Consider the following 12,531-nt stretch of genomic DNA (forward strand, 5'->3'; position numbering starts at 1 on the left):
CTCCCGTAGACAGAGATAGGACGAGGGGGAACAGTTTTAAGCTCAAGGAAGGAAGGTTTAGATTGGATGTCAGAGAAGGTGTTTGCAGTAGGAGTGGTGAGGTGTTGGCACAGGCTGCTCAGAGAGGCTGTGGATGCTCCAGCCCTGGAGGTCTTCAAGACCAGGTTGGGTTGGGCCCTCAGCAGCCTGATCTAGTGCCAGATATGGAAGATGGAGGTTGGTTGCCCTGCCTGTGGCAGGGGGTTGGAACTTGATGATCCTTAGGGTCTCTTCCTTCCCAAGCCATTCTATGATTCTGTGATTCTATGACTATTGGATGTTTTTTTTTTTTTTTTCTGTCAAAAAAAAAAAAACCAACTGCCTTTCTACTCTCACTTGGTCTCTTTTTCAGATCAGTTTGCCTCATTATATTTTCCAGAAGTGAGGTGTAAACAGCAACAACAGAGTTGTCTGAGTGTACTTAAATTGCCTTCCAAAAGTCGATTTGAGATGTCTACGCAGTGGTATGATCTAGCAATGTGAATGACAGCTGCAGCTCCCATATAGTTTGGTCAGTGCTTCCATAAATATGAAGAGAATGAAGAGGCCTGTTTAATTTTTCACTTCTTTGTTGTTTTTTTTGTTTGTTTGTTTGTTTGTTTTTTTCTTCTTTTTTTTTCAGATTCTTGTATTTCAGGGCTTACCTGTGAAATTTCCCAAGAGAACAGCAAGTTTGCTCAGTTAGTGAGATTTACCGTGTTTGGGAAGTGAATTTGATTCTTGCCGTTAGCTCTGATGCACTAAATGTGCCCAGAAGGATAAAGCTGCTAACATGATTTTGTGGGGCTATTTAACTGTGTATAAAGTTTGGATCATAGGGGTTCTTACAAACAGTTTCAGTATGATGGCAAACAACTACTTAAAAAAAAAAGTTAACCGTAACAGCTTAAAGCATTCATTATTAAATATTAAGAGCATTTCTGATTTAACTTTCAAAGAGGTCTGTAAGGGGCTTTTTGCATGTCTCCTGCTGTCAATTTGACAGTCTCTAAAGATCTCTGAAGACAACAATTGCTGCCTTTTGACAGGGAGAGCATGAGCTGGGCCAGCTGGAGCAAGTGTTGAAGCCTTCTGCCTCCTGTCTGGCAAGATGCTTGTTTAGAAAGGAGGGAGGGGAAATCAGTCATATGTAATGTAAAGTTCCAGGTGTGCTGAATGTGATCTATCAGTATTAATTAAAAATTATTGTATACCCACAACCTAAAAACAGGGTCATAAATGATAGTCTTGAGTAGCCAAGCACATTTTTGAAGCAGAAAAAAAGAAAAAGATGCGGAAGAAAACATTGGAAGAAAAGACAAAGTGACAGCAGGTGTTCAGGTCTTATAATCTGCATGATCATGAGGAAGATGGCAATGTTGTTCACGTTAGGATGAGTGCAAGAGTTAGTTATGGAATCTCAGAGTAAGTAGTAGAGGGAGATGCAAGTATAAAAAGCTTGGGCAAAGCTTTGTCCTTTCCATTTTGACATTTTGCATATTTCTGTTGGATTTTAGCCTTTCAAAGGCTATTGTTGATACAGCAGCTCATCCTCTTGTCATTTTATGTACCATTTTGATAAAATTTCTACTATAAATCAATTTTGGTTATGGATTCTTTTCTCTCCCTACTCCCCAGTATGATCTCAGAGTAATTGTTGAAAATCCTAGTTATTATTTATATAAACTAATGGAGTATTTCTGTCTGTACAAGACTTGCTTTTATAAATAATTCAGTGTTTGAAGCTTAGCAGAATTTCTTATCTCCTGGAACATAAAGTATAAAACTCTATACACAAAATCCTTGTTTCTTAAAAAACCTACATATTATCCAAGCAAGTTAGGGTAAAGCACAGAGAAGAAAGAGCAGAAGCTGAAATGTTTGGGATGAAACCGCCAGCTGATGTGAACATTGCAGACAAGGATAGTGTAAGCAAACCCACTTGAAAGTTGTGCTCATAGCAGAGGAGAAGCAGTTAATCTCAGGTTATGGGTCTGTACCAGAGAGGACAGTGGTAAGAAAGACAAAAATGATTCTTCTGTGACCCAGCGCTGTGCCAGTGGAACATTGCTTCTAACAACAAAGTTTGTGACAACATTGGGGAAAGAGGCACCACTAGTTAGGTGGGCTTTATTTCAGAATTAGGCAAGATGATTTACTGTTAAACACATTGTTAGAGCAGGTGCCCGTTTTTTATTTTTTCCAAGCAATAGCTGTTGTAACAAGCTTGTAGCTGGAGAGGCTGAATTTGATGTGAGAAGTCACAGTTCTTGTTAGCTTAGCTGATAATGTGTCTAGAATACAGGCAAACTTTTGGGCACATGGACTTTTTTTGGATCTGAAATTGAGCAGTAACTTTCAAGCTAACGTCATCTATGAGGTTTTGAGGTATAGAAATAAGCAGCTGACAACTGCAAGTTGCTTTTTGTGGTGTAGCTGAGCTTAACGTTGAATAAGAAGGAAATAAAAAAACTTCTGGTGAATTGAAGTACCACTTACACTTAGGACAAGGGGAATCGTTTTAAACTGAGACAGGGGAGGTTTAGGTTAGATATTAGGAGGAAGTTTTTCACACAGGGTGGTGATGCACTGGAACAGGTTGCCCAAGGAGGCTGTGGATGCCCCATCCCTGCAGGCATTCAAGGCCAGGCTGGATGTGGCTCTGGGCAGCCTGGTCTGCTGGTTGGCGACCCTGCACACAGCAGGGGGGGTTGAAACTAGATGGCCATGGTGGTCCTTTTCAAGCCAGGCCATTCTGTGATTCATCCCCGCTCTCTGATGTTTCAGCGGTCCTTTTAACAGTGCTTAATGGTTAGCTATCTGCAATTTGGTTTTCTCCCACAAATTCTTTGAGTGTAAACTGTATTCAAAATGTTTTGTCTCTTATTTCTAGAGTAACAAGTCCAAGATGCAGAGGGGTACAAGAATCTCATTCAGCTCTGTGAATTCCTCTCTCTCATCTCTGAGAAACTGTCAGTCTTACATAAATACTGGAATGGATATTGCTACCCACGTTGCCCTTGACCTGGTGGAAAATTTCAGTAAGTAATTCCCCTGTGTATATTCTTTTGTATTGCATCCTGAATTAATCCTGGGCCCACCATACTTTGATTTATTTATAATCATCTGTCTTCACTGTGGGATCTGTTGCTCTTCTGGTTTTACAGTGTTTTCATTCCAGTCACCTAATTGTCTTCAGTAACAAATTCGATGAAAATAGAAATACCAAGCAAACGTTGTTTCAGCTTTTGTAACACCCAAGACTAATTACATTCCAATGCTCCTTATCTTACTACTTTGTAAAAACTTCAATATTGCTGAACAAGATGTAGAAGACCTCTTAGGGTGAATAAAATGAACTTTCTTTCTAATACAACCTCTTTGTGTGTGTTTTATTTAATGTTCAGGGCAAGGCTTTAAAAATGCTAATAATCCTGAGTGCAGAGCTTGAGACACTTGTTAAGGGATGTGATTTTTTAAAATGCTGTTTGTTTCCCTGCTGAGAAACAGGCTCTTCAAGGGTGCTTCAATTTGGACATGTACCAAGAGGAGTACTTTAAATCTCTCATCTCTTCTAACGGTCTTGTCATTGCTATTTCACAGTAGCAGATGCAGTGCAAAGCTACTTTTTAAAGACCAATATTGTCTTCGAATACCTCCTGTTTCTCTCGTTACATTTATAATGTCTTCACTGGGGAGAAAGAGGAAAAAAAAGGTAAAACCTTAAAGCTCCCAATCTCAAAAACCTTTAATCATGAGTGTAGTGTGAGAGTCCTCAAAGAAAATAATAGTTATTCATTAAAATCTTTCATTCAACTGAGCCAAGGTTTACGTACAGTCAGAATGAATGCTTCTTTGTCTAGTGTGAGAGTTCTCTCTCCTCTTGCCTTTTTATCCATATTGCTATCAGAGGCAATTGACGTGCTGTTTCCAAATGGGAACTTGGCTTAACAGTCAGCTGGGGATTCCCTTTGCAGTAAAACGGGTATAGCCAGTTCTGTCTCTCTCTGCTTGTGCAGCCACCTTCTCTCCTACTTTGCCTTAAGCTTCAGTATCCATTGCATTCACGTTTGGAGGGGTGAAGGGCAACTTAAGCTTCACAGTGCAGGTTTGCTCTGAAGGTCTGTGCATTACACTCCTAGTAAATTTCAATTGTCTTTCTCTGTCATGCACTTCCCACGTGTGAGTCCTCAGTTACAGCCTTGAAGTTATGTTGCCCACTTCATTCAGGAACCAGAAGGGCTTTACTTAATACATTGTCTAGAGGTAAAGTTATTCTTGATGCAATTAGTATGGTCATTGTTACTGTTGAATTAGATCGTGCGACTGGAAAACAGCTTCTAGATTGTAACATTAATTTTATTTTAGCAGGGGAAGCATCCTGTAGAATCTAGGATTGCAAGGTTATAGGGTTATAAAATAAGTCCTCCTAACGTTTTGATGTTGTTGAACATAGTCCATCCCATTCTCTACAGTAAAGCTACTACAGACTAGTATTTGAAGTTTAAAGACTGTATAGTTTAAATATGGCCTGGTGTTATGATGTGAATTTTTCACTTACAGTGATTGTCCTCTTCACTCCTTTTCTTAGCTGATTTATGTGCATGTGAACATGGAACAAGCAAATAAGCAAAGCTCCCTCGCTTCTCTTTTACAAGGTTTGATTTTCACTCCCTTGACTTTGGGAAGTCATCTTCATCTCCTCCTCTTGGGCTTCATTTCCTTTTGTTTATACAGTGCCATCAGGAAATACACAAAGTTGCTGTGGTATGACATACTTTTAGTAAATACACACTGTGGTATTTCGGATATTTTTTGGTTGTGGTTTTTTTTTTTTTGGTGGTTTTAAGTTAGCATCATCTGGTCTGCTAAACTTGCTGTTAAGCTCTTGTGTTCAGCTGATTAACATGTGACAAGCTCTATCCATAAAACTGTAACCCTCCTACCCTGCTTAGCCTTCTTATTTTCAGGCAAAGTATTCATTTAATTTTGAAACAGCTTTTGATAATATATTTCTGCATTCTTGTTCCTCTCCTGTTTGCAGTTCAATTTCCAGCTTCTGACACGTTCATTGCTAGGCTCCGTAGTAGCAAAGAATTCTGTTGTGATTATTGTTTTATTTTAGAAGCATTGCTGCTGCAAAGGTATCTTGTTCCTTTGGAACTTCACCTTACACGGCTATTTTTTGGGAGTAGCACTGGGCTAAAATTGTCTTAGGAAGGACATGAGAGAAGTTGGATTTACACGTGAAGGCATGCAAAGTTTGTGCAGTAAGTGCTGTCTGTTTCTTCTCTTAACTGCTACTATCCAAGAGCCTGATTCTGAAATCATTTACTGGTAAGCATACTTACTAAATAAAACACAGTAATGTTTGCTGGACTGGCCTGTGTTTAATGAGGGGGCCTCCCCTAAGTGCACCACCTAGTAAATTAGGTTGTTTTGATTTGTTTTGTTTTTTCAGGTCTAACTGGATCTCTTTTCTCTCCTAGATTATAGTAGTGGATTTGCTTTGGCGTTGTATTTGAGATGATCTGTAGGGAGCAAACACAACAAATCTTCCCCCCCCCTAAAAAAAAATAAAAATTGAAGGATGATTCATGAGCCTTCAGAGCTCTAGAAGAAAAAATAATATAAAGAAGAAATATAAATTAACGAGCATAAATTTTCTTGGACATATTTTAAGTGTTTACATCTTATGCCAATTTGAAGAGTGTTTCCCTGTTAAGTAAAAGTAGCTTTCTGCATTTTAACCCTGTCGAGCTGGAGAATGCTATTTACTTCCTGACATGCTTATTGAGAAAGCATAACGAGAATTCTTCTGAAGAATGTAGAAAGAAAAACTTGGTGTTTCAGAGCATCTGTATGCGCGTGAGTTATAAAGCAGCCACGACTGCTCAGGTGGAGTGAAAATCAAAGCTCACTAGGGGGCAGGCGAAGATAGGAAGTAAGCAGCACTGCCATTAACATTTCAAAAAGCACTGAAAAGAAATTCTCTTCTTTACCTCTCTGTTGATTTGGCCATGATCCTTGAGCAGCCTCAAGCCCTCTCCAGTTAAACCATCCAGAGAACAAAGAACCCTTCTTACAGTGGCTGTGGACGCTATAAACCCTCTCAGAACAATTGTGAACTTAAGCTATTTAAACAGATGGTGGTAGTGTTAGGTGGAACAAAGGAGTAAATCTGCTTCTTAGCTCATGAAGCCCAAAGGGTTGCTGATAGGAAGAGGTGCCAACCTGGGGGCAAGAATTGACTCAGGATATTCCAAGATTTATAGTAGCATTGTAATCTACAGTAACCTTTCTTCAGAGGACCTCAGATGTTTTGCAAGCACAGGCAAAGCCTCTCAGCTATTCGGGAGGTAAACTGTAGTCCCAGGGATTAGTCTGCCACTGTTGAAATGAAAATCTTTTGGGTGAATAAAGACTGCTGTGTAGAAACATTGAAACTGCTTAATAATCCAGAAGGGAGAAAGCTTTCCTCTAGCTAATTTAAAAGAGGAGCAAAAAACAACTGGAATATAGAGGAGTTTTGAGTTGGATGTCAGGGACATGAGATTAAAATTGCTTACTCGTGGATAAATACAATAGGATTTTCATGCCTTTATGTTGACATGTGCTTTGAAAGTTTCAGAACAAAATCAGGCACTGGGTTTACATTTGAATAGAAATTTCCTTTGGAGAATTCCACCTATTGAAATGAACTTATCTTTTTTCTTAGCATCATATTTCCCTTAAGGAAGCTGCCATCTTCCTTCCTACTGACTCGCTTCAGTCCTTCTGAAATGGATTTTATCTGTTACTGGATGAAGGTGGCATGGCTGCAAGCCAGTGTACATACTGATGCTATGTTGCTGTAGTTGAACTTAGTCTCAAAGATGTAATAAAAGCTGCAATAAATATCAGTGTGAGAAATCTAGAAAAAGAGGGAATCAGTTTAACTGATAGAAATAACAGCTGAAATGACTTTGAAGATATCAAGATTTGTAGCATTTCATCATGTTTCTACATTTTGAACTGTGAGACAGCATGTACCAGTTAATCTAATCCTCTGCATACTGGGATGTGTTAATTTTCCTTCTTTCTGCAAAATAGTAACCCTAATAAAAACAATGTTTACCCGTTCCACAGGAATATTGGAAGGATTTAATACCCCAAATTTCTAAGCAGTTTCAGTCATCTCATTTGTGTGATTGTCTTGACATTTGCTTGCAGTCCACAGTCGTAAGTTTAAGGTGATTTCTGTCCATTTAATCATTTATATTGTCTAAATCATAGTTTTCTCCTTTTTTCAGAAGTAGCCTTGTGATATGCAAGTGTTTTAAAATGTTACTACACAAAAGGCCATGTAAGCAGCGAAACAAGCTGCACAGACTTGGTTTAAGTGTGTCCTTTCTGTACTCAAAATACTTTTGGTTGTTCTGTGGTCCAGTCCAGCACAAGACCAAAGGAAAGAAATTTCCTTCAAATTTCAGAGGGATCTGTGCATTTTAAAGCTTAAGCACATTCTCATATCCTTTGGGAATTTGAAGGTAGCATTATTTGCATTTGCAACTGATTTCTGACAAAATCATCTCAGCTCTGTAATTTACATATTTTAAAATTTAACCTAAACTTTAAATTTTTGTTGTTTGAGCTGTCTGTATGTGATTGTGATTGAAAAAAGCCCCCTATTAACACCTCTGCACACAACAGCTATTTGCACTGCTTGATGCACTTCTGTAAATGGCTGAACTGTCTTTACCTAAACTCAAAGTCTTCTCTAGAGGTACAAGGGGCGCCCATGTGAAACACTGGATATAAGCAAATATAAGGATATAAGTAGAAGTCTTTTTCTCTGTTGTTTTTTTTTTTTTTGATATAACATGCCATACATATTGTGTAATGTGCTGATCATGATATGAATGCTGTGCATGACAAATGAATGATAAGTGCATGACAAAGACATCCATTCCCAGTTCTGCTCGGAGAATTTGGGTGTGAATTCTGCCAGTTTGCTGAGGGTGGTGTTTTATTTGTCTCTTTGAAAGCAGGAGAACTTTCTCAATAATATGGGACTATGAAGTACACAGAGTTGTAGGTATCAGAAGAAAGAGGACTAATTCATCATCATCTCCTGGCTTCCTGCCCAGCACTTGGCTATTTAAACAGATAATTGAGGGGTAATTGCTTTTGTCTCTGGTCTGGAGCCAAAGCCATGTGGAGCTGAGAGGAATGGCCAAAACAAATTGGGAAATAATTGGAGGGACAGGAGAGTACGCTAACTATGGACAAGATAATAAATATAGATAAGCATAAAGTGTCTAAAAAGCATTTTAAAGCATTAGCACATAGGGCTTTGCCTAATTATATGAATGGGTTTTCGAGTAGACAGCAAGGTAGTTCCTTAATGTCTAGAACTTTCTTCCAACTACACATTGCATTCCCACTGGAAAATGCTGAGGCCCTGGACTGTAGAATAAGTGGGTGCAAAGCAGTTATTCCACCTCAACTCTAATTTACTTAACAGGAAAAAAATGAGCTACTTCTTTTTTTTCACTCAAAAACCTGCTTTAAAATGTCATGGCCAGCTGCTCATATGGCTGCCTGCCATCTGTCTAACACAGCAGTGATCTTCCTGTCGCAACGTCAGCATCTACGTGAGAGCTGCTTACCCCCATCCTCTCTGCTCTCTTTCTCCACACTCTGAAGGATTTTTCTGCTCGCTGCTCTGTACAGGGCAGCCCCGTGGGACTTCCAGAGTGTTACTGATAGTACGCTGTGACATGTGCCCTGGATTAAGTTAGCTCTTTGCAGCTCTGGCTCTTCCTTCCTGCTTGTCTGCTCTGTTTCCTATTGCATAACCTGCTCCTTCTGCCAGAACAGCTTCCCTCAGTCCTGGCTGCTCATCCCATTTCTCTGTTTCCCTTTGCTGTCTCTGTACACCCTGTGGGTGATGGCCTCCTTTTACTGACTGCTTTCTATTCACCAAATGGCTTGGGATCTGCTTGTGTCTTGATTCCCGTTAAATACTAGTCTGGAAGTAGTTGGTAAAGTAGGATCTTTTAAATGTGGGTTTAGATCTGTGAGATTTCCTACAGCACTTCAGTTTCTCTTGTTGCGGTTTTCAAGTGGAGTTAAACAGGAATCACTCCAAACGTTGCAGACCCTTGTTGGAGCAGGAAGAAGTAGAAAGAATACAGATGTACAGGTCAGCCTAGCATTGTAAAATTATTGGCAGCCTTTTAATAGGTAGTTGATTCACAAAGTTCTATAGAACATTCACTATTTTTACATGCAGTGTCTTGCTAAAGATGTTGCAGCAACCTATAACAGAATGATCTGAAGATCAGTTCGTTCATCACTGAGAGCAGGGATCATTTCTGTGGAGATTTCTGTCTTAGACCTGAAACTTCTGCTTGGAATAGTGCAAATTCCATAATAAAGATGGAATGCCTGCCTGTGTTTAATTAGATAACAGTTTGGTTCAGCTGTTTCCTTTGTCCTTTTTATTTTCTAGCTTGTTTTCCATTGAAAATTCACATGTAGTGACTCCTGCAGTGTCATAACACGAGTCTTAACACAGGAGAAGTTCTTGTGTACGAAGTGACCATGATGTGATTGTGCTGGGATCCAGAAGTGATCCCACCGAAATTTGTGCTCCTAAAATTCTCATGCTCTGTTAGTTTCCACAGTGATGGAGATAATTCATAAAAATAAGCAAACCAAAGTATGTGTCCTCAGAAGAGGCTACAGTTTATTGACTAGAATGGCACTTTGCAATCTACTTGATTAGAAGGCGACATGAAGGTCTGCTGAGTGAGGAAATGAGCAAGACTAAAATTTGACTTGTTACCCTACCTGTCCTTGGCCTGGGAAGATAAGCTGTGACATGGTGTTTTCTCCTACATGCTACCATCGCATATGAACTGTGCTTTTGTCAGACTGCTGTCTTCCTGTGGCCTTACAACGGACAAAACTTTGGTCTGAGGTCTAGGGACTGCGCATGAGGAATCGGGTCTTGTTTTTCTCTTGCAAACTGCCATACATGCACATACATCTGTTGAGATACTCCTGGGAAGGAAATAGCAAACAGTTTTATATGCTCTGCAGGAACAGTCCATTACATCTTTATGGATGCGGAGCAGCAATCTTACCTGGATTTGAAATCCCCAAGAGTGCGCCTCAGTCTGTCAGAATTTACTTTGTCTTTAGGCTAGAGTAAATTCCGAGGAAGGGCTGTGGGATGTTTTTTTCTTCGTGGAGATCGCAGCTGCAGTCTGTCAAAGGCCATGCTGGAGATTAATGGCTTTTCACTGGCAGTTGCTTACAAAAAAACTTTTCTAGCTCTGTGAAAAAGTGTGGTAGGAAATGGAGACTCGTGATCCATTAACTTGAGCAACCTTCAGTGCGAGCCTCTACCAGAGGAAGCTGTTGGAAGCTGTAAGAGTTCCCCCAGTGTAGAAAGCCGTTCCTTGGGGAAGTTTCTGACCCTGCACATTTATCTTCCAGAAGCTGTTTGTTAATCGGTCTGCTTGATTGTTACACCTGTGTCTGTGGTACTAATTGGGAGCAAGAATAGTGTGGGCACTGAATAGACTTTTTTCCTCTTGGGAAGGTTTTTTTCCCCTGTTGTTTAAGGTATAATTGTATTTTTGGGGTATTTGAGATAAAATGCTTCAGATTCCCCTTCTCAAGAATACTGTGCAGTTTTTCTTTCCTTCAAATCTTCCTCTTGAAATTCATCCTTTAGGAAATATGTGTCCTATGTTACATTGTGCTTTGCGGATTGTTTTATCTGTATATAACCTTTCAACTAGCAGTAAGGAAGATGCATGTGTTTTCTTGAAGTTAAATGGCATCACATATTGAAGTATTTCTTCTTCAAGCAATTTTATTATTTGGAAACTGAAGGGATGGCTGGGTTTTTGTACAGTAAGATAAAAAAAATACATTTTTATGCATTGTGCTCTTCAATCAATGCTCTGAGAAGAGAATATGGGTTTGTTTTTTTTTTTCTTTTTAACTTACTTTTGTGCCTCAGTAATTGCAATGGAAAAATGACTTCTAGCAGAAGGTGCTGCGCAGGCTGATGAGCCCATTGCTAGAATACAGTTTTGTTCTGACGGCTGACCTTCAGAGAAGCTGTGTGAAAATGGTGAATTTGGAAATACACCTTGTTCCAAAAATCTGGAAAAATATGACTTGTAATGGGAGATTTGAGCTATTTTGTATTTACCCTAAAACCACCCTGACCATCTTACAGGGTGGAAAGAAATAAACAGTCTTGTTGTTATTTCCTGGCTGAAATTTTGACAGTAAAAAGAACGCAGTGCAGTGAGGGGAAGGTGGCTGTGTTAAGCAGTGTGCTTCTGTCTCATTACCTCTTTTTGCCTATTCTGTACTCTAGAAGCTGAATGCATCCACCTATCTTTGTCTCTCAGCTTTTTCTCGAAGGAAAAAGAAACCCATTAGGTGGCAGCAAAGGCTTTCCCGAGCCCTTCCCGTTACTCATTCACCTGCTGTAGTCAGCAGCAGCTCTGCAGAACCTCATTCCTTCAATGGGTTTAGAGGTGTTGGTGCTGTGTCATCATGCTCTTGCGTTTGGTAATACTAAAACATAAATGGAGGATGAAGGTTAACAGTGGGGAGAGAGAATTACTACTATCAGATCATAGACTTTTTAAAGCTGAAGCTGTTTGAGACCAACATGTATTACCAGTCTGATTTCCCACACAGCATAGATCTTTGCACTTCATCCAGTTATTCTTGCCCGAAGCTGGTACGCTGTGGCTGAACTGGTGAGCATTGTTCAGAGTGAAATCCAGTCTCAATTTAAAGCATCTGTCCTCCATGCATTCCCGTGGAGCTGTGTTACACTGGCAGCTTGCACTTGAGCAGAAGGTCTTGCTTGGGACAGTCTTGTTTTTGTCAGAAGACCACAATTTTTAATTCTCAGGTTTCAGCAGGTGGTTTTCCCATGGGGTCCGTTTTCAGGTACATACATTTATATATATGTGTGTGTGTTTGTATCTTTTTCATACGAATTTCCTAACAAAGTGAGTAGTTTTCTCCCCCAAAGGTCACAATGAGTTTGGAGTTACCTGCTTGGTTACCTCATGTACCCGTCGTCACTATAAATTTCTGTGTCTTAGACCTCGTAAATTTTCAGGAGTTTGCAAGATAGATCATAAGTAGGATTTAAATGCTGTATAGACCTTTTTGCAGACCCGCTGCCCACCAGTGATGTTAACCTTGAGAGAATGAGCAAGCTTACGGCTGTAAGTTATATGCTTGAAATTGCTGGGTGAGGCTCTTTGGCCTCTACTATGCATGAGATCAGAATAGATGATCCTAATGGTCTTTTTCAGCTTCAAGATACTATGAAATACTGCAGAGGTCTTGTGTGGGCTCCTTAGCACAAAGATAAATCAACCTCTTTGAACAAAAGCCAGAGAGGAATATTTTATCTGAATAATTTACTGTATGAAAATATTCTCTGTAGTATATTAATCTGTCATTTTCTTATCGTCATAT

The 12,531-nt window shown here is 39.6% G+C and overlaps 1 protein-coding gene across 1 annotated transcript in view; it reads left to right on the top strand.

Annotated features, from left to right (window-relative positions):
- NSMCE2 (NSE2 (MMS21) homolog, SMC5-SMC6 complex SUMO ligase) overlaps positions 1 to 12,531 on the top strand; it is a 128,106-nt gene that overhangs the window by 793 nt on the left and 114,782 nt on the right. Inside the window, exon 2 of the mRNA XM_042869086.1 lies at positions 2,912 to 3,059. Coding sequence (XP_042725020.1) covers positions 2,927 to 3,059 — 133 coding nt within the window. The 5' untranslated portion in view covers positions 2,912 to 2,926. The remainder of the gene's footprint in view (positions 1 to 2,911; positions 3,060 to 12,531) is intronic.

Source organism: Lagopus leucura, unplaced genomic scaffold (genome assembly GCF_019238085.1).
Source record: "Lagopus leucura isolate 7727_CA_CO unplaced genomic scaffold, USGS_WTPT01 Super-Scaffold_100002, whole genome shotgun sequence".
NCBI lineage: Eukaryota > Metazoa > Chordata > Aves > Galliformes > Phasianidae > Lagopus > Lagopus leucura.